This window comes from Buteo buteo, chromosome 25 (genome assembly GCF_964188355.1).
Source record: "Buteo buteo chromosome 25, bButBut1.hap1.1, whole genome shotgun sequence".
Taxonomy (NCBI): domain Eukaryota; kingdom Metazoa; phylum Chordata; class Aves; order Accipitriformes; family Accipitridae; genus Buteo; species Buteo buteo.
The window spans coordinates 2,187,661-2,214,746 of NC_134195.1; the positions used below are offsets into that span (position 1 = coordinate 2,187,661).

General features: G+C 37.4%; 1 protein-coding gene across 1 annotated transcript in view; it reads right to left on the reverse strand.

Moving 5' to 3' along the window:
- The window catches only part of TUBGCP3 (tubulin gamma complex component 3), a 53,984-nt gene that overhangs the window by 20,054 nt on the left and 6,844 nt on the right, over positions 1 to 27,086 (reverse strand). Inside the window, exons 2-9 of the mRNA XM_075057278.1 lie at positions 21,836 to 21,943; positions 20,030 to 20,097; positions 16,587 to 16,664; positions 15,757 to 15,974; positions 12,767 to 12,939; positions 10,107 to 10,225; positions 7,587 to 7,712; positions 4,005 to 4,073 (exon numbers count right to left, since the gene is read on the reverse strand). Of these exons, the coding sequence (XP_074913379.1) occupies positions 4,005 to 4,073; positions 7,587 to 7,712; positions 10,107 to 10,225; positions 12,767 to 12,939; positions 15,757 to 15,974; positions 16,587 to 16,664; positions 20,030 to 20,097; positions 21,836 to 21,943 (959 nt within the window). The remainder of the gene's footprint in view (positions 1 to 4,004; positions 4,074 to 7,586; positions 7,713 to 10,106; positions 10,226 to 12,766; positions 12,940 to 15,756; positions 15,975 to 16,586; positions 16,665 to 20,029; positions 20,098 to 21,835; positions 21,944 to 27,086) is intronic.

Here is a 27,086-nt window from a genome sequence, read left to right on the forward strand (position 1 = left end):
CAGAACTTAAGTTAGCTCTATAGTGAGATTAGGGAATTGCTACTATTGGGGAAAAAAAAAAAATTAAAAGCTATTATAAGAAAAATCTGTCACAATGTGACTACCACAGATCTTCCAACACCACGGGAAATGAAAGCCAAATATTTGCAGCTCAGATGCAAATGCACATCTCACACACGTACAGATGGCATAAGCAGGACAAGAACACAACCTAAGAATACAGAAGCACGTTCCTAGAACAGTCCAAGCAGATAAACTCTTAGAAAAAGATGCTCTGTTTCCTGTATGGGCAACCATTCCACTCCATGCTTCCACATCTAGCACATTTTTGGCCAAATACTATATATCAGTTAAGTTTAAGACTAGTGTCATCCACGTTAAGCTCAGCCTTAAAGCCAGATTAGCTTCTGGATGCTCCTGGGTCCATGTTCTTTTTGTTTTGTTTGGAAATTGGCAATAAGAGAGATATATGAGCAAGAGCCACCCTTTGTCTTTAGGGAAGAGATGATACATCTTCATCATGGAAGTGGATTTTTAAATGGGCTGACAACGTGAAAACAGTCTGCAAGGAAAAGACCTGAAAAGCTTATGGAATAGTATACAGTACACTCAGGACAACTCTTTCAGAGGCAGAAACATGTTTGGGGGAAGCTGTGAAGACATAATGTAAAGTTATAGAGAGAAAGACAGTACAGAACCCTTTGATGAGATTCTTATGTACTGCTATGCCTGAACTGCTAACCGGAACAGCAGCTAACAACTCCTAAGCTGGCAGCCTGTACAACCTGCTGAATACAGGAATGCAGCATGCACTCGATTCCAAGACACAATTTTCTACATGTTTTCAAGTAACTGAAATGTACGGTTTTGTAAAGAAAGTGTCTTTCAAAAAAGTGGATTTTTTTTCTGTCACTTTTGAAAATAAAATTGACAAGTCACCAAGCTCACATCTGCGATAATCTGGCAAAAGTCTTGAGAATGCTGACTTCTTTCTTAAAGACTTCTGCTCCATCAATTATGAACATAAGGAATGCCATCCTCTGTCAGAACGCTGGCTAGATGAACTACTGCTCTATCTCCAATAATGACAAAGGAAGCACTGTACAAGAGCAGCACACAAAGCTGACCCCTCTCTGCAGTCCGTCCCCCTTAGTCTCCTTGCAGCCCAGTTGCAGTGTTCAGGACATCAGAGGATGCATCCTGGCTCAGCCCTTCTAATAGCAGTTTACAGATCTGTCTTCCAGGAATTTGTATAATCCCTTTGCCAACCTGTTGGTACTCCCTTTTGCCATAACATCCTCGGGCAACAAATTTTGCAAGTTAGCTACTCTGTTTTATACCAACCTCCTGCTAATTTCAGAGTGCCGAGTCCAGCAATGCGGACAACCACCTGCGAGGTCACCAAGGTTTTTCCCCAAACTGGACCTGCTGATGCCAAGTCCAGCACTGAGGAAGCATGCATTAGATTAGCTTTCTTCCACATAAAAGACCATGTACTTCCCACACTGAGTCTCCCCAGCACCGATTTGCTCACACACCGTTTCGTGCTGCTCTTTGCCATGGACAGAGCATCCAGAGTACCAATGCTAGCAAGCTTTCACTGTCAGACTGGGAGATTTCACTCTACCTTACCTTCTCCAGATCATCAACATCAACTAAAACCAGTGCCAGCACCTATCTTTGGTGCACACTACTGACCCTTCTCCATCCTGCAGTGTGACCTTGTGCTTCCCAGCCTTCAAGTCACAAGAGAATCTCTTCTCCACTGCTGGATCTCCCTCCTTTCTTTCACAGCCTTTGGGGAGGAATCTTGCCGGGGCTTCTTGAAAACCCAAACATAACATGCCTCTGGGATCCCCTTCAGTCAGGTGCTGAGGGACATCCCCAGAAACTCCAGTGTGCTAGTGCAGCAAAACTTTACATTACAGACACTGTATTGACTGTTCTCTACCAGAATGCATTTAATTAACGTGCTCAATACACTCATGAACTCTAACACTGGAGATGAATCTGGCAAGAAACATAAAGAGTAGCAAAAAAAAAAAAACAAACAGTAAAAGGAAGACTGGGAAAAATGTGTGTCCAACTACTGAATGGTGCTGGGAAAGTGGTGACAGGAAAAATGGAAAAGGCTGAGGTACTTCATACCTTCTATGCCTTGTTTTTTTGGTGAGATTTGCCACTGAGAATACCAGATGTCACCTGAGATCAGAGGGGAAGTCTGGAACAAGGAAGACTTACTCCAAGTGGAGAAGGATCAGGTTAGGGAACATTAAACAAACCGCGTATACTTAAGTCTATGAAACCTGATGGAATGCATCCATAAGTATTGAGGGAGCTGGCCAATGTCACTGCAAGGCCACTCTTGATTATCTTTGCAACATCATAGCAATCAGAGAAGGTTCCTGACTACTGAGAAAAAGCAAATATCACTCCGCTCTTCAAGGAGGATCCATAGAACTACACACTACTGAGACTCACCTCATTCCCTGGGATGCTGACAGACCAACTAATCCTGGAAACCATTTCCAAACATATGGAGGACAAAAAGGATTTCCTGGGAAGAAAAGCTCAGGGAAAGGAGGAGGAAGGGAAGACATTTGTGGTGATGGAGCTTGTCTTCCCAAGCAAGCGTTCAGTGTGCTGAGGCTCTGCTTGCCAGGAAGTGGCTGGATATCTGCCTGCTGATGGCAAGTAGTGAATGAATTCCTTACTTTGCTTTGCTTGCACGCACAGCTTTTGCTTTCCCTATTAAACTGTCACTAACTTGATTGACTTGTCTTTTTGCCTTCCTTCTATTTCCTCCCCGTTCCTCAAGAGACAGGGGTGAGCGAGAGGCTGGATGGGTGTTTGGCTACTGGCCAGGGTCAACCCACCACAAAGGCAAATGCAGTTTGAAAACAAGGGATGCCAGAACTTTCCTTTCGTTTTCCCCTTACATGCTTCTCCTCCTACCAGACTCATCTCTTCTTTTGGAAGGTTTAGTGGAACAGAAAAGGTAAGAGGAAGCTGCATTTCAAAGAAGTCATAAATATTTTCACGGTCAAGAAGTTTCAGAAGTTAGAATAAATCAAAGCTCCAACAAACCAAGAGAGCAAACGTATTTTGGACAGAGCAGGAAATAATTACAAAAAGAGTAACTGGATAGTAGCCAGGAAAAACAAGCAAAAAGTATGTATGGCAGGCATTCCAAAAGTCAAGAGTGTTAAAGAACTGCAAGTGAGACAAAAGGAATAGATGCCTTGAAAAAGTTTACAGAAACCTATGACTTAAACTACAGATTTTTTTGAATGAATTTTAAATGGCATTTTAATTTAACTTTAGGTCAATTCTCAGAATAAATTTTTCTCAATTACAAATAATGAACTCCTTGAAAGTCCCATATAAAAAAAAAAGTAAGCAGAAGAAAAAAAAAATCTAATTTTTATTTTAGAGCTAGCATCTAGGCGCACATACCTATAAATATTTGTGGACAAACTGCAACATTATCAGCACCGAGCTGGTCTATACATCACAGAAAAAACATACTGAAACATCTTACTCTCTCAATACAATGGAAGCGACAAGGAAAACGCACAAACTGCCCCAGACAGAACAAAAAGTTGGAACTGTTGTTACTAATTGCTGAACCACACATTGCTTGAAATACAGAAAGATTTTTTTTTTCCTCTCTTCAAAGATGTATCATGCTGTTTGGGATTTGAATGATAAAGATATCACACAAGATGAAACCAACAAAAAGGATGCAAAAAAAGGGACAGAGGCTTAGAAATACACATTATATCCCTTGCTTAGGTAATACATCAAATAACAGTGAATTTCTAAGAGAAAAATATTCATTGGTACATACATCCAAAGAGTAAGAAATGTACAGGTTAGAAATCGTCAGTAGAAATTGCTGTACATCCTTCCCTTTCTAATGGGATACCTAGGTATACCTTTTAGGAGATGCTCAGATAATGTAAAGCAAAATAAGAAAGTTAAACAAGAACCACTTAACTTACCTGAGAATGTAAAACAGACAGAAGTCGGTAGTATTCTTTAAGTTCCTGATGTAAGGCTGCACAAAAACTCTGTAAGAGAAATAAGAGAAAAAGAAAAAAGAAAAAAAAAATCAGGAAAAATCTTTCTGGTTTAATCTAGAATAACTTTTATTCTATCACCACACTGTGAAGGTAGTTAGAAATTTCCTAAGAGGAATCGAGCTACAAGTTTCAGCACAAAAGCCAACTCTTAGAAAACTGGCCAATGTATAAATGCTTCCCTACGAGATACACAGGCCTTTTCCAAGAATATATACACACTGTCAAGTGACTTTCTGTTTCTTGCTGTCTTAATTCTATCAACAAACTATGATAAGCATAACTCTCCAGATAGATGTATCACCTCAATAAAGACATTAATAATTACCATAGGGATGTGCAAATCATAACATGACCCAGAAGAAATCGTCTTTAATAATTATGTAGCATACAGCATGTAGTAAAGTAATAAGAGTTTCAATTTCAGGAAGGCCTCTAAGAACACAGAAGTCAGGCAACCATCATTATATTTACAGTATAGACTATATGACATGAACAAGAAAACACAATGCTCAAAAGAATACTCCCAGTAAATGCTGCTGGATCAAGTACTCTAAATTTCTGGCTTTTTATCAATTGACAGTCATATACAATTCTTCACTTAACATGGAACAAATGAATAACACTAAGTATATCCTAAGAAATCTGTAAAATGTGCAGAAGTTAACAGGCCTGAACTAAACCAAAAATTCTTCATAAAACAGTTCTAAGCACAGCTACTTTGGGTTATTTTAAAAATAATTCCTGAAAGAATACTTGGTTAGTAACAGATAGTTTTCCACAGTTTGGGGTCCTGGGGTTTTGCTTTGTTTTTGTAATAAACTTAACCTAAAACACAGACAAAAAAAAAAATCCTGCAAAATATTTTCTAAAACCAAATTAAGAATATGGCTCATTAATTCTGGACTGAGTTGAAAATTTTGGACTTTAAGCACTTTTGGGGGGTTTGAAAATTTTTTGGTTTTTTGAAAAGTACTTCTGTGCACACACACAAATTCTTCAGAACCAATTCCTTACCTAATTCTCAGCTAATGATTTTGATCCTATTTTTAAAAATCCATTAAAATAGGTAAATTCCCCAGGACACTCCCCTCAACCCCTTTTAAAATCATCACAGTCAAAGTAATTTGGAAAAAATATGGACAGCCTCACAAAAAGAACCCAAGAGCTTAAAGTAAAATATTTATTCACTAGAGTGTGTAGAAGGGAGAAATCATTACTACAAGCACAAGGAGAAAATAAATCTTTTTTCCTGCTAAGAGGCCTACCTGCTAAGAGGCTAAGAAGCCCCGCCCCCCTCCCAAAAAATGTGATTAATCTTGCCATTGTATCCTTTACAAGGAAAGACAGTTCCTTTCTTCAACTCAATGTTATAAATTAGAAAGAAATTTGAAATTCATTTTATTCCAGGGGATACTGAAGGGCAAAAAGAAATCCCCTTAGGTGTAACTCCACTTTTTATTTCTTCTCACTTGCTTCTTCAGTACATTTTTGAACCTATTAAAGTAGCACTTGCCAAGATAGAGGGCAGAGTAGAGCCTTCAAGAAAACATTCAAAGGCACTATACATCTACTCAAAAAGTAAGAACAGTAATCACTGACTTCAGTAGCCAAAATGATTTAGGATCTAACTGGCCATCAACTTTTCAGAGAAGCCTTAGAAGTTAAAATTTACATCCAGTGCCAATTCCTGCATCACAAACTACAGCTTTTTGTTTCCCAAACTGTTATGGAAAACTGGACATTATCCTAGAATTCTGCTTTGGTCTACAGCAAAAGAGAATTCAGGAAGAAAACAGAATGCTTGTTCAAGAGAAAAAAATTAAAATGCCCACTACCTCAACTAGATTTAAATGGGCAAAATGTCAAAATATAAGGCAAGTTATATTTCATTGCTGATAATTCGTTTTGCTTTCTGAGGACAAAGTAGAACTTAGATACTAAGCAGCAAAGGTAGAAGAATATAATGTTAAAGTGTAGTATATTGTTATATCTCTACTCCTAATAATTGTCAATACCTGACATTTTGCATGATAGAAACAGCCACCAGAATCATAATAAAAGAGGTGACAGACATTTTATCCTACATGTGGTTTAAACAGGGGTTTACGCAAGCATTCTTTTAAAACATTAGGCAAGAGATGCTTTAGAACGCACAATATATTCTTGTGCTAAATTCTTAATGCACAATGTGCAGCACCTGAAATTGTCAGCTATAAAAGCCGTGAAAAGCAATGGTATATACTTTTTGCCCAGATACTGACAGCAGGAGTAGAACATATGTTTTTATTTGTACACTTATGTCCTAGAAATATATATATATATGTGCTTGCCTCAAGCAAAATTAACAGCATTAGAGCTATGCAGATTCAGCTAGCTAACTGCACAGCCCTCTGCACAGGATCTGAAACCTGCATATGGTAGCTAAGATACTGCACATTTAAATTCACTGAAGAATTAAAGTTCTCCCCTTGCTGTAAACTTGAAGGTTAAAGCCAGAGACAGTAAAAATAAGCATAAGCAGGAAGCTACTAGATAAAGTATAAGAAACTTCACCCAGATATAAGGGGGAGAGTCTGAAGAAAATGCATATACAGTAGCACTACTATATAAAACATGGAAATCAGCATTGGATCACTAGAAAAATTATTATTTATGTGTAACTAAAAGGGTTACGTAGAATAAGAGACAGAAGGGAACAGAATAAAACATTAGAAAAGTAGGAAGCACTACAGTGTCTCTACTGACCTCTTAAGAAAAATTAGATTGAAGGGAGAAGCACTTCAATTTCTTGGCAGATTAGGTAGGATGTTATGGCTAGAGGCAAGGATAACATTTCTGTCGACTCAGAAGGGATAATATCCAGTTTTACAGAGGGAGCAAGTGAGAGGAAACGGGAATGCCTTAGCAGTAAATGTGGTTTTGGGTATTACAGCAGCTGTGAAGTTACTGTAGACTACAAATCATGATGATGAAACCTATAAAAACAAAAATTAATATTCTTTTGATGCTGTATTCAAAAGAAAGGGCAGAAGATAACGGGGTATTTGCATTTTATCTAAGTTAGTGCAGTATTAACACACAAACATCAACATTAGCTGACAAGAGTGTCTCCTGCATAGGTCACTAACAACTGAATTGGTGATCAATTAGCTCAGGGATGCTACCATCCCATTTAAGCAATATTTTTGTTTATAAACATGCATGAGTACTTAAAAAAATTTTTAAAAAAAGGAGATTAAGAAAAGAAATCTATGCATGAGACTTTCCAGCTACAAATGACAGGGACAACTCCTTCTTACGACCAGGATGAGCACATGCCTTTCCCTTGCCTTCAGACCATGACCCATACCAAAAGTGGCAGTCCATAAAAGGAGTAAATCAAGGGATGAATGATCCAAGCTCCAAAGTTTACGCATTATTCTAGTACTGCATTTACTCAGCAGTTTCTAAGGGAATCAAGACCAAAATATTGATCTTGCTACAATTTTTTAGCTGACCTACCTGTCCCACAAGTCCAAACGCACGATCCAAGCTTCTCTGGTCTGTGTATTTTCTTATTTTATTATGTAGCCATCCCAACTCTGCAAGTCTACTTGTAGTATCTCTGAGAGATTTGGACAAGCTCACCTACAAAGTTAACAGAAACAATAACTTGCAATTAAGTCAAATCTACCATGCCAATACTTGTTTCTTCACAAAAGCCCCTCTTTCTCATAAGACAAGCCAGTTCAGGAAACAATCATTTTATATTCTACAGCAGAAATAGTGCCAAAAAAGCAGATAACCATGTAAGTAGCATTACATTTATACACATAAGCATTGAAAAGGCAGCAGCAACAAACTACTAGCAACTTTGTGACCTTCCCTCTTGGAAATCTTAAAATAACAGTATTCATACACTCTTTTTACATTAGGCAATTATGGAAGTAACAAAAAAGTCTTCAGAAAAAGAGGAAGAAATCTGTAATTTTATGATGCAGAATCACACTTCATCTTATCGTGATAATCAGCAAGACTGAAAATATTAGAGCACTAGGAGTCAACTACTGAAACTAATGAAGAAACCTAGAGAAAATAATTAGCTACTACTACTTGTGAAACAAACCTTTAACAGAAGACAAATGACCCAACGCCAAACTAGGTATCAGGAACCGAAACTTACAGAATCCAAATTCCAAGTTTAAGTCTGATGCACCAGCAACAGATTTTATAAACTATTTAATCACGTACCCCTCTGAGATTCCTAGTCTGCTTCTACTTTTCTTACACCAGGTATCTCACTTCACCCTGCAAGTCTGCCTTAGTTCCAACACCATATTTAACTACTACTACTATTTTTATCTCAATCAGCACATTTCTTCCTTTAAATTACCAACACATAAGACACTGTTCTTCCTTCTTGAGATTTGCTTCTACCACATTCCTTCACATTAACCAAAACCACCATCATGAAGTTCTCAAAAATTTATTGGACAAAAACCCCCAAAACAATCTGACTGATACATAAGGCCAAGAGGCAGAAATTGAGTTTTGCCCACAGCAATTGTGCCTATCCCACCTCTACAGTCAATTTTAACTTGAAGAGCCAGCTGGAACAGTCCAAACCAAAGCAAGCGCACTAACAAGCTACATGGATTGCCAAAGAACTAGAAATCAAGCTCATTCATTAAGCCTTTTAGTTAGCAGTAGAGGCATTCTCTAAGATAAAAATCAGATACAGAGTGCGTTAGCTGCAGCAGCGTGGGCTTGAACCAGGCAGCAGCATTTGGTTACAAGACCAGATTTCCATCCCTTGCCCTCTTCTTTAGCTACAGAGGCACAGCTTTAACTTCTTGAACAACATCTGTAGGATATATTCTAGCTCAAACAAGCATAATTGGACACAGTTAAATTGCCCACAGCTAAAACCAGAGATGACATAAGAACTATTTAGAATTCTGCAACTATGCAGTACTTGGCAAGCAGTAAGTACAATACACATCCTCTGGAATCAAATGAGGAACAAGCAAAATTGGCTTAGTGTTATTACATTTGTATCTTTTAGATCAAATCAGAAGCTGCTAGCTTATACAGTGCTACATGTCACCAACAGACCTAATATTAACACTGACATTAGAAAACATTCAGGCAAGAATAACAGCTTGGAAAGCATGTTTCTTTCTGTAAAAAACAGATTATGTACAATGACACTTTCTTTGTGCAGCTGAGGGAAAACTACATGCTTTGACTACTATTTTGCCTAACATGCAGTCTACACAGCTAGAGGAGGTATGAGCTTGGTCCTCCTTGTTTATCAGAAAAAGTTCCAGCTGCAGCTCTAGTCAGTCAAATAATTTCACCTTCACTGGGTCCACTAGCTCACTACAAGTGCCCATAAGGAAGAAGGATGGAAGACAACTGACTTCAAAAAAATAACTGAAGACACAAAGTTCTCAGGAGAAAGCATTATTGACCACAAACCACCTGAATAATCAAACTCCCTGTATTAACAGATTTAGGAATTCAAACTAAAACAGTTTTTCCACCTCAAATTAGCCTATTTGATATGAAAGCTACACAGAAAATTAATGAAACCCATAGTGCCAGTTTTGCAATCACTGACTAAGTTTCCTCCACATTCCTCTAGAAAAATCTATTATGCTACCTTCCCTTTGCCATATATAATCTAACTTGTACATGGAACATAATTAACTCAGTGAAGGTGTTGAGGAATTACAAACTTTGCAGCATCTACACGTACAGAGAATGACATCCTTAAATCCTGTTAATAAACAGATTCTTAACTGATTTAACAAGATTTAAGTTTTCCATTTTTCCCTCCACTAAGCAGCCCTAAATGTCACTGTAAAGTAACAAGGGGAACAATTATACATTTCACTTTCTGCTATTATTACGGTGGAGAAAAGAAAATTAGTTCAGTTATCAACATTAAGATAAGTCTACTGTGCTCTTGGCACACAAAATGGCCCAAAATCAATTCCCCACCATTTCAGGACTGTCATATTGTCACAGTATTAGTACCTTTCCCTCCACTTTATAGCAATTTTCAGAATTGCACATTTTGATGTTTTTGCCGTCTATTCCCTGGAAGACATACAAAACATCTCTTACAAGGTTTGCTTCGGTTATTTCAACAGAGCCTAGAAAGAAAAAAAAAAACAACAACCAGTATTTAGATTTGTTGGGACAATTAGGCTTGAGTACAACTTCAAAAAGCTATTTAGAAGCCTAGCCAAAAAAAGAAGAGAGAAAGCCTGTGTTTATAAACTGTAAAGAAATGTTTTAAGTCCTCTAAACAACCTGATAGGAAAGCCAAGAATTCCCTTTACCTGCCTCTACCAATAGCTGGGATTCTCTCAGAGCAGGTCAGCTTGGACGACACAGGGCATGTAATATTTTAACCACCACTTCAGCCAGTTCTTAAACTGATTCAATCACTAGTGCAAGTTCTGAGGCAAGCATCACAATAACATTACCTTTCTTCAAACAAACAGCTGAAGCTGTTAAATGGGACTTACAGAATAATCTCTTATACATTCAGCTAGGAAAACAACAGAGTTAATCCAGAAGGAAGAACTGCTTGTTTAATAATCACATAGGCCACTGCTCAGTGAAAAGATTGATCAAAACCAGACTGCCAGCTGCATAACAGCTATAGAGCTGGCAAACAGAAAAGCATAAATACTGTTTCTGAAGATAGATATACCTTTGATTTAGTAAAGTTTTTGCTGTTGCAGCATACAGTTTGCTTCTAGCTCATATTTCTAGTTAGAGGTTAGATTATGTTTGAGATTTAGGATATTTATTGATTTAAAGGAAACAGAAGATTGAAAAAGTGCTGTGCAGGCCATTGCAACTACACCCACCTTTTCTGGGCAAAACAGCACCATCTGCTTTTGTAACTTACATTTAAGATATCAAGAATGAAACAATTTCAACAACAACTGTCCAGAAACTGAGATGCTACAACATGCTTCTCCCAAATTTGACAGCACTCTTACCTTCATCAGTTTGCCTCCCCAACAATCCACTTTCTCAGAATAAAAACAACAAAAAAAATAAATTCTACTCTTATTTTGGCAAAAGTAGCCATCACCTCAAGATGCTGTTTAAAACTCAGACTCCCCTCATAATACTAAGATGTGGACAAGAGTAGCTAGTCCCCTTTAGGAACTCTTAGTGAAATGGTAAAAGATTCAAGTGCACGTTTCTTTAATTGGTAAATAGTACAACAGGTATTAGTATCAACCATGCAATGCTCTTGATTATACTGTCTGTGCAGGTGTAGCAATAAGAAATCTCCAATTAACAGCAACCAACTTTAGAAGAAATAAACCCAACCCTTTTACTAAGCAGAAATTCATATTCATAGAACTGTATCTTCTTGACAATAGCCTTTTATATTCTGAATGCAGTCCTACTTCTAGTTCTACATCAACAAGTGACTACATTTAAGACAACTATCAGTCCTTATAACCATACCACATAAGAATCAAGAGTCACAGCTGCTGGCTGACTGAATGAAACAAGTTTCTTGTTCTTTATGGCAATTAGTATAACAAAAATAAGAGGCAGTGCTAGATTTTACTTTTTTTTTTTCTGTATTTATATATATTATACCCATCATATATATAAAAAGAGTATATACTTATGAATATTTATATACATATACAGACATGCGTCCTCTTGCACGTCAACAGTATTGTTAATTAGGTTCTAAATGCCAAATGCTGCCCTCAGATATACCAGTATAACTCTGGTCTATAAGCTCTTGCTTTGTGCACTGTTACTCATAAAGATGCAGGGGCTGGCAGATAGGCTGTATTTTAGCTTCTAACTATCCACACTTTGTTATACAGGAGTTATTTAAAAAAACAAAAAAACTCCCAGCATAAAACCCCACATCTCTTATCTTTCTTTGCCAGAGAGTAACAGCACTGTAGGATGACAACATCTGCTGTTAGCTCTCTTACTTGGAAAAGTCTCCCACTTTTACAGTAAAAGTAGAGTGGGTTGAAACTTACACAATTGCCACAGAGATCATCTGTTAAACAATTGCTCCTTAGCTACACTTGTGTAAATTCAGAATAGATCCTCTAGGCATCAGTTTCAAGTTTACAGCCACTTAATCAAGAAAATAAATTAGTAATATTTATCTAATTTTTATTTATCGACAATATTTTTTATGTCAATTGCTCTAAATACAACCACCATAAACAGTGTGCTAATATGAAGAAAAAAGTTGAGTTCTATATTCTAGTGTGTATTTCCAAATTTTAAAAGACAGAATTACAAATCAATGAGTCTGTTTCAACAAGATCTATTCAATGAGCTCCCCTTCTGACTCTCTAAAAGCAGTAGCATCTTCTGATCATCAAAAGACTGATCATTACTCAACAGACCACAATCATGTGATTCTGACAAACACTGCAATGAAGTCAGTCTTTTAAGAGGACCAGAACACATTATCAAACCAACCACTGCAAAAAGAAATTAACAACCAGCCAAAAAGATTGTGGCCAAATATACTAGTCTTGCATATTTGCTTCTATCCTATCGAATACATTCTAGCAAAACACTCAAAAAATTCAACATGCTACGAAACTACTTCAAAATCATTAAAAAGTAATGGAGGATATAGGTAACAATTGTAATAAGTTATCTTTAACATCTTTGCTCACCACTTGTATCCCCTTCTCGCCTTGACCTTGGCACACCACGGGAGACAGCATTTGAAAAGCCTTTTGAGGTAGTGCTTTGTAAAGAAGGCTGGCTTGCAGTTAGAGTCCATGCCAGACGTGACCCTAATTGCTGACGGAGGCAGTCTCCAACGCCTGGAGCTTGATAGGATTGTCTAAACAGACAAAAGGAAGAAACATCTTTAAAAACTTTGATTCTATACCCATCACCTGGGTTGGGGTATGCAAATTCTGAAAAATGCCCCAAACTTGAGGTGGGGGGGTTTTGTGGATGTTTTGTTTGTGGGTGTTTTTTTTAATGAAGGAACCTTAAAAAGGTGCAGAACATACAAGCAATTTATTGCTTCCTATAAGCCTACACCAACCCCCCCCCAACCTGTATAAAAGAAAAGAGCTACAAATTTGTCAAATATGACTTCATATCAAAGATTGGCTTTGTTCACACTGAACTGTGTAGACATGCTGAAATGGATTAAAAGTGAAGTTACAACTATAATAATAATAAACAACAGTCATAATAAACAACAAATATTGAAGTTCTGTTACTACTTGAAACTGTAGTTACATGTCAAAGAACTAAAGGAAAATAGAGAAGGAGGAGAAAGTTCATTTTCCTGCTACTCTACTGTTTAGGATAGTTTGCATCAGGTGCCTGAAGATGTGATCAAGGAGGGAGTATCTAGGCAAGCTCCGATCTCCCTTCCTCTCAAACTTATCAATTCTTCTCACAAAAACAGTCTTAAATGTAAAAAATATTAAGACTAGAAGGTAACTTTCTGATTATTTCTGTATAATGACAATGAAAAATAAAGTTGAAAATATTTGCAAGGGATTTTTGTGGCTGACCATTCCTCCCCTCTCCCCCAACTGGTTGTAAACATTTGGAAATGAACACATATTTAAAAAAATAAACTAATTCCACAAAGCTGTGAAAGTAGTTGCAGGGAGAGATGGAACAAGATTGCAACACAAATGTCCATGTAAAAAAAGCTGAGGAATGCCTTTCCTCTCTCAACCACCACATCGTAACTCATGGGATAGTCACACATTGTACTTATATGATTGCAGCTAGTGAACAGAACACAGCCCGCAGGACAGAGCAACTCTGTTGTGCTTAGCATTTGTAATGCCTCAACTAGAGTACAACACTGAATTTAGGCTGTTACCCTTCAAGAACGTACTCTAGAAACAAAGGGAAACATATATAAAGAGAAGTTCAGGAGGAATGAAGCTCAAAGAAAGATCTAATCTGGGTTGCCCAGCTCACAGACTACAGGACTAAAGAGAGAGCAGTGAATTTCTATAAAATGGAACAGCCTGAACAGGTCAGACCAAGAATATGTCAGGAACAGGGTAGGTTCTGCTGATATTTTTAAGCAAGTAGATATATGAAATAACCTCATTGACATACCTTTCTATACTGTATCAGGATTATATAAAGGTTGAGGTTGGAAGGGACGTCTGGAGATCACCTCCTCCAACCCTCCTACTCAAAGCAGGGTCAACTAGAGAAGGTTACCTGGTGAACTGTCCAGTCATGTTTTGAATATTTTCAAGCATGGAGACTACACAACCTCTCTGGGCAATCCATTTCAGTGTTTCACAACATTCCCCCACCCTCAAACACACAGCCCACCTCACTGCAAAAGAAGTTTTTTTTCCCCTTATGTTAACTGTAATTCCCAATCTCACAAGTTTTGCCAATTACCTCTTGTCCTTTCCCTGGCCACTACCGAGAAAAGTTTGTCTCAGTCTTCTCTACTCCCCTGGCCAGGTATAATCATGTGGGTAAGATCCCCTGAGCCTTTTCTCCTCCAGGCTGAACAGTCCCAGCTCTCACAGCCTCCCCTCACATGTCAGGTGCTCCAACCCCTTAATTAGTTTAGGGGCTCCTTCTCCAGACTCCCTCCATTCCGTCCATGTCTTTTTCTGTACCATAACTGGACCCAGCATTTCAGATGTGTCCTCACCAGTACTGAGCAGAGAGGAAGATCTACCTCCATCAACCTGTTGAACCACTCCCTCTCACAGGGATGTTTATTTTCCCTCAATAACATAAATTCTGTGAAGTGCATCTCTGTCAGGCTTTGTAGAGCTGCAGGGGTAATACAACATGATATCCCATGGCACAAGAAGGACTCAGATTTTGAGCATGTTACTTTCTGTGTTAGCTTATTTAACAAAGTCAATACTAGGGTAATCATCTTATGGCTTACAATGGCCAGGTTTTACCTATAAAAAATCTGAACTATTTGGTATTTTAACGTTTCACTTCCAAATGTAGATTCACCTTGGTATGAACAGACAATTAAACCACTGCTGAACAGTAGGTGATTTAAGATTTTTTTTCCTAACAGTTAATTTTTTTTAGTCAACTCTTGTCTAATTTTTTTTTTCCAAAAAAAACCCTGTCCACTCAAGATGCGAGACAGCTTAATACAACAGCCAACCTGCTGCAAGCATGCTTAAAACAAAGTCAGACCATGCAAGAAAGGTCACCCATTTGAAAATGGAGGATATTAAGTCTACTAATCTGACACTGGCTGAGCAATGCTTTGTAAAATGAACTTGAGTGGGGACTTTAAATCCAAGGTTTTTACGGAAGAAAGATAAAGACTATTTTAAAGGGTTTCAGAAAACTGAGAAATTTGGAAAAGGACTTGGCACTAGAATCCAAAGGAGTGGATCCAGTAAAGTATCAGCAGTTCAGCAGATAGCTAAGTTTAAGAATGTATATGCTTGGCCAGCCATTTATGACTTCACATAATCATATAACAGCACCTGATATTCAGAACTGTTCAGCTAAGGAACTCGGTTTCTATGCACCTACAGTAGAATTTCCAATGGCATACAAATGGGGAGGGTGGGGGAATGAAAAATGAGAGAAAAAAGAAAGCAACAACAACGAAAAAAAAAGCAGATCACCTCTAGCCTTCTCCAAACCTATTTGTAAGTAAAACAGTTTAATTTACCCTGGAAGCAGTGACTGTGGAGTTGGCGTTGGCCCATTCAGGGCATACAGGCTGATGCTGCTGATCCCACTGCTCCCCATGCTGCCAGAACTCTGGGCAGACTGAGCACTGCGGTCCTGGTAATTCAATGGAAGGCTTTGAGGCCTGGCATAGTAATAAGGGGTTGAGTGAGCATCCCGTGGCAACGCTTGAGCAAAAAGCGTGGCATAACTTGATACCTGAAAAGGAAACGATTTGAAAAGGGAGGAATAAAACAAAAAGATTTGTGAGTTGCTTTAAGTCATGTCTTACAACAGGAGTGTAATATTCAACAACACTAAAAATAACTGAAGACCATATTTATGCAAAGAAAAATTTGTTGTTACAATTATAATGACAAAAAAGCAAGTCCCTTACAGTGAGCAAAAGTACTTTTCGCAATACAGCTTATTTTTGTCTGCAAATTGTCATTAGCAATAACTGCAAAAAGCACTTTGGTGCTAGCAGAACTGCAACCAAAGGAGGAATTTTGCTCTCCCTACTCCATTTCAAACTCATTAGCACATGAGCAGACGTTACACCACCAAGCAGAAAGCAAATAAAAAAATCCACCACCTAATAAAGTCACAACTTCAGCTACAAATGTTGGACAGCTCTTATTTCTACATTTACTTAGCACAGAAAAATTACACAGAAAAAAATTGCAGATACTTAAGTGTGTTCTTCCTTTCAGCCTCACACACAAACACAACCTGAGGTGTTGGTTCCAAGTCTAGATAGTGATTCTTAATGACATCTAAAGTGACACACATTGACCATTTCTCAGAACTAACAAAGGTCTCCTCACTTACCTTGTTAGACTGCTTACGTGGATCTTCACTAAGGCTAAGCAGGAGGTAGAGTATTGACCATTTATTTTTCAAAATGCCCTTTAAAAAAAAAATTAAGACAAACAGAAATGAGTTTGGTTTAACTCTTGATAATAATGTATTTTTTTTATTATCTAGCCTACTAACATGTACACATATAAATCAATTTTCCACACAAATAAGACCAACTCAGAGCCACATTCTTGAGAAAACTGGGAATGTGCAGTGCAGCCTCTGTATTGCTAATTTTATTAATTTTCTCCACTGTGTTCAAATCATGAACTCACCTGCTCTGAGATCAGCAAGTACACTCAATTTAAAATTCATAGCTTCTAAGAAAGAGGATTATACAGAGTTGAACTTTTACTAGCATTCCCACACACTCTGACCATTTAAAACATCTCAGATAGGGATGCTACTGTAACCTAAAGGTGAAGAAGGAAAATTCTTGATACAGTCTTAAGCAAAGAACTGTCTTTTCTCCACTTTCCCCTTCACTGTCCTTTACAGGGAGGCTTCAAAAGTTTGAAGGTTTCAATTTCTATTACTTTAAATGCCATTTAAGAGAGCTACCAAAATTTTCACAGCTTAGGATAGACACGTTGTTAATGTGAAACTTGAGGGATGTGCAATATAGTCTCTAGCAAATAGACAGATACATACAGACTGCTAGAATAACACTCGCAGCAACTTTAGGTCTCAGCAGAAAGCTTAACAGCAGAAGACAGAACAAAGCTAAAGCCCAAGCTACAAAAAAGAACACTTTGAAGAGAAGAATTATGGCCAATATCAAAATGTTTTGTTTTAGATAAGCAAATGTTTCTAGATATATTACTCCATAGTTCTGTGACACTCATCCTTGCACCTGAATTGATCAGGGATATAGAACCTCATAATGGACATTAAGTAGTGGAGTAAGACAAAGAAACTCACACAAGTTCCCTCACAATATTGATCAGGCTATTGTCTGAAATACTAAGCAATGCTGAATATAAAGAAAACTTCAGTCATACCAAGATTCAACAAAGATTCTGTCCCTTATGAAGCAACGTAATTCAGTGCTATCAGTCTTGCAAAAAGCACTTCCAAGGTCACTTTGAAATTCTCTTTTTTAAACACATTTTCACTCTCACCTTTTTCTATTTTTGCTGTTTCCCTGCAAACTATGCATTTTGCACATATATGTTACATGGTATAAGAATTTTGGCCATAGAACATTTCTTTCTTCAGGACAGAGCCCACTAACTAAACCTATCAAAGCTCTACATTTGTCATAAAAGCATAGAAGGAGACATTCTATATCATTATGTAGAGCAGAATTTTATTATCTTCTGCTTTGATCTCAACAAGAAGCAGAAAGTAGAGGTATTGCATCTGTTGCAAGTAAGTAATCCAGCAACTCATTAACAGCTGATGAAGAAGGAGCAGCAACATTACCGCTGCTTGTGTGGGCCAGGATAGAGTAAGTCTAAGTGCCTCAAGACGCACGGTTTGCTCAACTGGCAAGCTGCCACTAAAATAAGCACTGACCTCCTTTTCTCTTTAGAGTAATGGATGAAATGAAGTTAAAACAGATTCACGCAAGCTTTTTTCTTTCTCCTAGTTGCTTTCAAGAGAATTGCTGGAGGAAGAAAAAGCCTCATTGATTCAAGAAACGCATATTCCTTCTGTGCCCTTCCCTAAGCTCATAGGGAAAGGAAATGATTGTCCACCATTAGTAATAAACCTAACAGCAGATTGAATAATAATTGATAGTATGAATTTTAAAGAAGGCAGTATTCAGATGATACCATTTCATGTACAGAAGACGCTAGCACAGAAAAAAACAATACAGAAGGTAAAAAGAACCTCAAACATTTGAACAGGCAGCAAAATACAAGGAGATAGCTGATGTAAGCTTGTATTACATTCAGAAGAATAACCAAACTGATACAAACACGGACAAGGCATTTTGTTTCCAAGTTTACAGCCATCATGCTCTGCAGCTATGTTGCTTGCGCAAGGCAATGGCATGGCAACACAGTACGTAAGCTACAGAAACACGTTACAGAAAACCTGTATTAAAAGAACAAGATCACATAGTGTAATACATGCAAGAAGAGGCTGAAACAAATGGCTGAGGTCATCAGAACAGGTGTCTGCAAACCAGTGACACTTGCTCCACTGTACAAACCAATGCAAACAATATACAAACCCACAGGATAAGGAAAACAGAAAAAGTTACACAACTTCAGCTCCAAGCGCTAACAAACTAATGGGCAAGTTAAGTATGGATGAGGGGAGGGGCATAACCGAGTTCTGACTAGTCATACTCTCCACAGAATCACTTTTTTGTCATCTTAAAATCTTAGTATTGTCCCGTAAAACTCAGCCATCAGATCTATACATAAATTAATGAATAAAAAGCAGAAGAGGGGAGAAAAACATTTCTCCTAAATACAAAGGGCAAAATAAGGACAAATTTCCTGTGATATAGAAAGCATCATCTTTTACATTAACTGAATTTTGATGTCAAAAATCAGGTGTGTGCAAGTGACAACTGGGAATCTTGTTCTATTACTGCCCACCACATTCTACCTTGCTAAATACTCAATTTTATGCAGAATCCAGAACAGATTAGCAGCAGTCATTTTCCACCTACATCAGCTGAATTTCTATCCCCGCATCTTTCCCCCCTTTCACCTAGTCCATCTTCTTGCATCATGGGCTTTCTATACACTAACATCTTTTGTCAGAATATCAACATGCAGTATTCTTTGATTAACACTAGGGTTAGCAGAACCATCAAAGTCAGCAAACTCTTAACCTTCAACATTAAGACTTAGAGCACTTAAAAATTCAGAAGCATGAGGACTGTTTGAACCCTAGATTAATAAAATCAATATACTTGTAAGGCATTGCTGTAAAATAAATGATGAGAAAATTCATCAGTTTTACATATAAAATGAACAGTTATTTTTACAGAGTTCCTTCCTTCATATGAAGAGCCCCGTCATGTAACTGGACTCAAACTAAAAATGCATCCTTTAATTCTCTTCCGATTTACAATTAAATCCAAATTAATTTCTAATTAATAGCAAACAGCTCATAGTAAAAAAAAAAAATTGACTTGTAAACTTTTTCACAGAAATTACAAAATGCTTGATGTTGGAAGGCACCTCTGAAGATCGTCTAGCCCAACCAACCCCTCTGCTCAAAGCAGGGTCGTCTACAGTATGTTGCCCATGACTGTCCACTCAGGTTTTGACTGTCTCCAAGGATGGAGACTACACAACTTTCCTGGGCAACCTGTTCGAGTATTCAACCATCCTCTCAGTAAAAATACTGTTAATGACCTGAGCACTCTCCAGAACAACTCTATAACATCAGAAGGATGCATGTGTGTGCCCTCAGTTTCTTTATTCTTTATACAATTATTACACTACCTGTGAACTGAGTTTTCTGTAGAGTTCTGAAAACAAAGCAGCATCTGCTTCCCTTCTCTGTCGCACAACTATTAAAAAAAAAAAATAGATTAAAAATTTGAAAGAAGTATAAGAGTTTTCCTGTTTTCATGTTATCTGCATTCCAGCCCTGAAAATTCTTGCATCAGAAGTGATGCAATGTAAGTACCTGTTTTTCTTAGATCAATCAAAATATACACCTCTTAAATAAGTGCCCTTTTAAAGTCTAGTCTGCCATTCTGTAGGTTTAGGGAATTAAAACATAACTGAAAGCAGATATGTGTTAAAGAATGCTATAAAGCCCTTCATAAAATTAAGTGCAAATGTTCCTATTTTTAGGCAATCAAAGCAAGAAACAAAAGTAGTAATGCCACTTGCTCGAAGTCAAGCAGAATTCCAAGGTCACGCACTTCTATATATTAAGAAAAATAAGTCTCAATCACTGCCAGTTACATAACAGAAGTCTTTGCTCAGAGGAAAAACATCTTCGAGCTTTAAGAGGTCTTCAGAAAAGCCTTGTTACATCAGAAAGAGCCAGGTTTTAAAAAAAAAAAAGAAAGATAAAACAAAAACATCTGAAGAAACCTTAATAATAAAAAAATGCTGTTAAATGTTAGAATTGTTAATTAGCATCAAAAGCCACTGCTAAGTACACTTTGCCAAATAAGTCACTTCCTGCACGGTAACTCCAAAATATGTGTAAATTTAGAAGGATATATCCAGTCACTTGTTACATGAACACTAACATCAGCCTACGAGCTGAAGTTGGGGAGAAGGAAGATGATGGAAGATTGCTCTCTTCAAAACTCCTGGCAATAGGCCCAAAGCATGTAGAAACTCATCATGCAGAAAGCGTATACTGTAGATTCCAGTGTTTTGGACTTGCATCTAGAGACATTCTAATGGGCTTATTTGCCTATTAGCAAGACGTGGAAGCTCTGCATTAGGAAAAAATACACATGCATTTTAAAACAGTTACAACCACTGACTTTGGTTACCCTAATTCAATCTCCCTGACTGAATAGTCAAAGCTCCAATATGAATCTTTAATTTAATTAGTGTAGTTCAAGTAACTGTTTCTGGACATTCTCCTGTAGAGCAGACAATCTGCTGAAAGCAGTATTTGGCTTTTCCAGAAGAATGCATCACATCCCCATTGGATTCACACAGTGCAACACTTGACTCAGAGCAGCATACAGCACAATGGAATGTAACTGCAACATAATTTACACTGTCACAGTCTAATGTTTTATTTTTGAGAAAGTGGTTGCAGAAAACTTGTAGAGAAACTGAAGGCAAGAAATATCAGGTAAGTCACATAAACAATTCCACCAGTTCCCAGGATGCTCATTCAGCAAATTTCACACAGGTGCTCATGAAGTTAATTGCACCAAAGTATAATATTTCTAAAGTGCACATCACAAAAATACAAGTCTTCTAAAAAGAACTATGAATTCGTAAAGTCTGAGTACTATTAAAGTGAAAGGAGTGCAATATTAATTGTTCTTTATTTTCATGGTGGCTAAGATACAAAGTCAATGGCAGTAAGGGAAGTCTAAGCTGAGCATTCAGAAAAATCTGAGCTGTGAATACAAATAGCTACTCCGGAATACTAGCTAGGAATTAATGGAATTTCCATGATGATATTTTCAGGGATGAGTATTGATAACAGATAAGATAACTATCTGTGAGGCAGAATTGTCCCATTTTCAAAGGAATAAAGTGATCAAATAACTTCTTGAAGAACTTCCATACCTATTTCTAAGAAAGAAACAAAGACGTGCTTACGTTCTTTCTTGATTTTCTCTGCTACAAGAAATTCATCTCGTTCAACAGTGGGAGCAAAGTTGCTTCCAATAACTCTCACTGCATACTGAAACTGCTGGGCTGCATCAGCTGAAAGAAAAAAGGAAAACTATTTCAGTTAAGCAAAGTGTTAAAGTTCTGTTAAAATAAATTTTTTAAAAAAGTGTAAATGTACCTGGCTTAGATCAGGTAACATTATACTATAATACTTAGACACACTTCTAATCAGAGGGCAGTAAAGTCCAGTTTACCCATGAGCACATTACCAATGCTATATGTACTTCAAACACACTCACCTGTATACACTCCACAAAATAACTGCGCTTAAATTTGTGAATAAGCCTTTCCTATTCTGTGCTGACAGAAGAGACACTTAGGCCTACCCAGTTATTAGAGAGCATTAGCATACTTCAGCCGGCTCTCCCCTTCCCCACAGGCTGAAATGCTGTGGGACTTGGCACAAAGTCACACAATTTAGCTCACACATAGGAACAACACAGCCATGTTCGCCAGGCACACTCTCCCACCAGGCACCCAAACTGGATTATCCTACCTGTGGATCTTTACTCAGATATCCACAACAGTGGTTTTACCAGTTTGCGTGTTGGTTTTCGGTTTGGTTTTGTTTTTAAAACAGTTTACATGGTTTCACCACTTAGGTTCAAAGCTAGCACAGAGAGATCGACATCATCTCCTAATGCATAATGTAAATACTAATGTAGAGGTCACAAGCCAGTGACCTCCCTCCACTGCTCCTTCATCATGCAATAACTCTATTTTTAATATTGTTGCTGAACAGTACTGGTTTAGTGCAAGTATCTCTGCTTTCTGGGAAGATTAATAGTCCGGTAGCGCTGAGTTAGGGCCAGCTTAGTATTAATGCCTCTACAGCATAGTCACGTTCCCATTTATTGACCTGAAAAAAAAAAAATCAAATCAAACAATAACCCCACAGACGTGTCAAGTGCCCTTACAAAACGTCAGGTAAATTCCTACTCCTTGTAAAGGAATAACTGTAATAACATGAGGGGAAAGGTACATAAGAAAAAGCAAGTGTAAATGCGTTGTGTCAGCTACTTGAATCCTCACACTTCCTGACTTCAGGAAAAAAAAAAATCTAAGCAATTCTGCATATTAAGTTTGTTTTGTATATAACAATTATGTGTGCAAGTGCATCAGACTCTCTGTGTTTTATTTAGTCAGTTAAGCAGTCAGACTTTCAGAGAAAATGGTAGAGTAATGCAGCAATGATTCAGCCAAGGAAAAAGCAAGGATACTGGCTTGGACAAATACATACAAAAGGAACAGAAAAACAGAATAGGGTAAAGGTCCACTAGAAGCAGAAATACTTTAAGCATTGAATCATCTCTTAAATTAACTAATATTTACAACTGAAAAAAAAAAATCACTTGGGAGATACGAGTCAATTGTTGATTAAATGCATTAAAATATCCAGAAATTTATGGAAAGGAGAAATTTGAAATCAGAATGTGCTACATTCTTTCTGAATGCCCATTTTTTACTGCCTTGTGATATAAATGCCACCCACTGGTCCTAATCTACTACAATACAACTGTAGACCAGCAAACATTAACCAGTTCACACAAAGCAGTACTTCACACAATCAGGAAAAAAGCCTGCTCAGACAGAATCATTAATATTTAACAGTATTTGACAATATTGGTCTACAAAAGAGCAAGGGTATCATTCTACTTCCAGGGAAGAAAGTGCCAATATCCAGACCACTGTAAGGTCACAAGTCTGCATAACTTAAATGCCTCCCAGAAAGAATAGTTCTACTGTTAGACTAAGCAACCTCTCATTCGCAACAGGGACTTGAAAATACAAATATAAAAGAATTTAATAGTTCATCTATTGATAGCTGAAACTGAACTGATGAACCAGGTGGGAAGAGTTAAGTATGAGGAAGTGTTTCTGAGTAATTCTTAGGTATAATACGTGTCATTGCAACAACTCAAGATTTCCAAAAGTATTCTGCAAGGCCAGTTAAAGCCAAATACTGGCACTGAGTTATCCCAAACACTAGTAAGAGTTTTGTCTTCCGTTACTTCCTCAACTGTCTACCTAGTAGCAGTTAAGCAAGAGCTAGGCTTTTCCAGTAATTCTTACATATTTTTGGCATGTTGTTATAGTGAATTAACAGGGGCTACAAATTAAAAAAAAAAATTGCTAAGAGAGTTCCAGGTCAAGCATCTAGGATGAACTAAAGTCAGGAGAAGGATCAAGGGTACTTTATCAGTTATGACATGTGTCTAGATTAAATAATAAACTCCCTCACTGATTATTCAATAATAAGCAGGAGAGAATGGATCTCCAGTAAACCAGTTCAGTAGAAGTTATAGAAGAATACAAAAAGAAAGAAGCAATTAAAAAAACATAAATAGATGTCATCTTAAAAAAAAACCAAAAAACAAACACATGGACACAAACACCCCAACCACAACAAAGCCACAAGGATCTTCCCCCTATAGCTCCTCCTCGTTCATTAGATGCATTACCCTGGTTTTCTAAGGAAAATTATGTTCTGAAATTAACTTCTATGTCCACCTGCATCACCCTATCCCTTAGGGATTGCCGTTATTACCGTTTGTTGTTTTTTTTTTTAAAAAAACAAAATTGATAGAGGTCTCAGGGATACCAAGTTAAACAGGTTTCATAGAAACTGGGGACTGGTAGAACAAACATCCAAACAACTCTCCCTGGGGGACAGAGTGCACTGAAAGCTCAATGGTTAAGTATTCCCTCTTGTTTGCCTGCACAGAATTGGCAATATCAGGTACTGCCTCCTGCCCCAACCGTAGCCAGCGAGCACGAAGGAACAGAGACCTGGAAGGTGAGGGAAGAGGCATTTCTGAATAGAGCTACAGGGAATGAAAGTACAAGCTGGCAGTATTGCAGCTGAGCAATGCAGGGCATTTACTGAAGAGAAGATTTGCAACACAAATCCACAGGCAATAAAGACATATTTAACTTTACTGAACGAACTTGTTTACGATATACTGCAAGATCATAAATGTATCACAGTATGTTATCTTTTAAGAGGGCTGAATAACAAAATATGTAGTTGATTTTAAAAAGAAGTAATTCTGCTATGTCTGGACAATTAAGCGTTATTCATTCAGCTGCTTCTGCTCACTTTTCAGTAGATGCTATGATTTATACTGCCATTATCAGTAAGCCTAATGCTTGGAGAAAAATATAAAAATCAGAGCATTATATTTTACACTGAATGACAATGTACAGTTTTTCCAGTAAGCAATCCTATAAAAAAAAAAAAAGAATAAACACAGTAAACAAATTCTTTGGTTCCGAACAAAATGTTTCATATCAGTGTTTCAAAAAGATTTAAGTGCTCTATTTCCTCTCTGTTGTTCCCTGTGGTTTTGGAGGTTTAGATTAAATTCAAGTGAACCAAGATCTACACAATGAAAAACCAAGTGGGTTTACTGTCTTTAGTCACCTGATGAGATAATTACAAAATCCAGCAAAGATATGTACAAAGCCTCTAGGGACACTCTGGAATTTCATTTCTCCAGAAGAATTGACTCAGAAAGATGGTTATATATTGCCAAAGTTTGGGTGGGGTTTTCTTCGTTGATGATGCTGGAATGGGGATTTACCTCAAAACAGTAGAAGAAAATAATGGACTTTGCCATTTTTGTGTTTTCCAACCTGCCTCTGACGCTACAGCCTTTAGAAGACTACCTGTGCTTCCAGTTCTGTGGTACAAGGAAATATTGATGGCAAGAATAAGTGACAAAGAAACACATGAAAGTTTCTGGACAGAAACCTTGAAGTTTTAAACCTCAATCAAATAAAAAACACAACAGATACATTATTAATAGCAAGTAGCAGGATTTTTTCCTGTAATGGGGAAGTTTTAAGAAAGATGTGTAACCTTCTATAATAAACTATTTCAACACCAACCATAGCAAGACTAGTTAAAGCACAGAAACTTCGTACAGTCTTTTCCATACTGCCCTATGAAAGCTCTCTAGTTGAGAGACTACAGTTCCATCCAAAAAATTCTGATTATTAAACCTGTTACACTAGTAACAATATGGAACAAAGTTATCCACACTGTACACATACAGATTTGCACTGGTAATTCAATAGCCTTGAAGCAAGACTGGTTTTATATTATATTTTATTCAGATTTGCATGTTTTATTCATATCAAGTCCAGCTTCTCTTTTACAAACAAAACTCCCTGCTGTGGGAGTTTCTCGAGCAGATTATTTCTTATGAGTCTGTAAAATAGCTTCAGTACCTAAAGTGATTAAACATAACTTAATACGGATATCTGTCAGTAAAATAAAGATTCACATAGTTTATAACTAATGGATACATTCAATTACTTCCCTCCTCAAAGAACAACCATTATCACAGCAGACAGGCTTAAAATACACAGCTGTCTACGTATGTGTCCCTCCTTCTTCATCAAAAAGTGATTACAGCATGACTATTATGTAACAGCAAGCTCAACATACATGATGCATGAAATGGATGCAGCTCTTTGAAGGGTAAGGGGGGAAACAGCACTGATCATGGCTCGTTTTCCAGAGGTCTGATCAGAGCAGTGAATGCAGGTAGAGACAGCCACTCACCCTCAGACTATATCCCTCAAGTAATACACACATACATACACAATTAATGACACTGGCAAGCTGCCATACAGCTGAGCGAAGAAACAGCACTTGTGAATCACCAAAAAAAAAAAAATTTTTAAAAATGTCTCCTTAGAGCAGAGCAATCTATCAATAATTCAAAGATCTATACTCTACTCAGCCATTCAAACTTTCCTACAAACAATGCAGTACTAAAACTGAACTACTTCAAAAGGCAGATAACAGCATTTTAAAGCTGCAGAAAAAACAAGTGTAGCACATGGAAAAAATACAGAAGCAATGCACAGGAAGAATTTGGTTGTAAAGAAAGCAAGGACAAACAGGGCAAAACAAAGTTTAAAGGAAAAGTTCAATTGGCCAATATACTTCCAAGTAGCCAGTATTTCAGAGGGAATGCTGAAATTGAACAAGTTTTTTGCTAAAAAGAAGCTTCTAACGTTACCTATAATTTTAGGAAGTGAACCAAAAGTCATTTTACAGTCTTATATTCTTTCAACACCATTGGCTTCAGAGATTAGCAAACTCTCTCCACTATCTCTTCCTCCAGTCACCTGTCTGTCATCCTAGACAAAAGTCTTGCTTAAA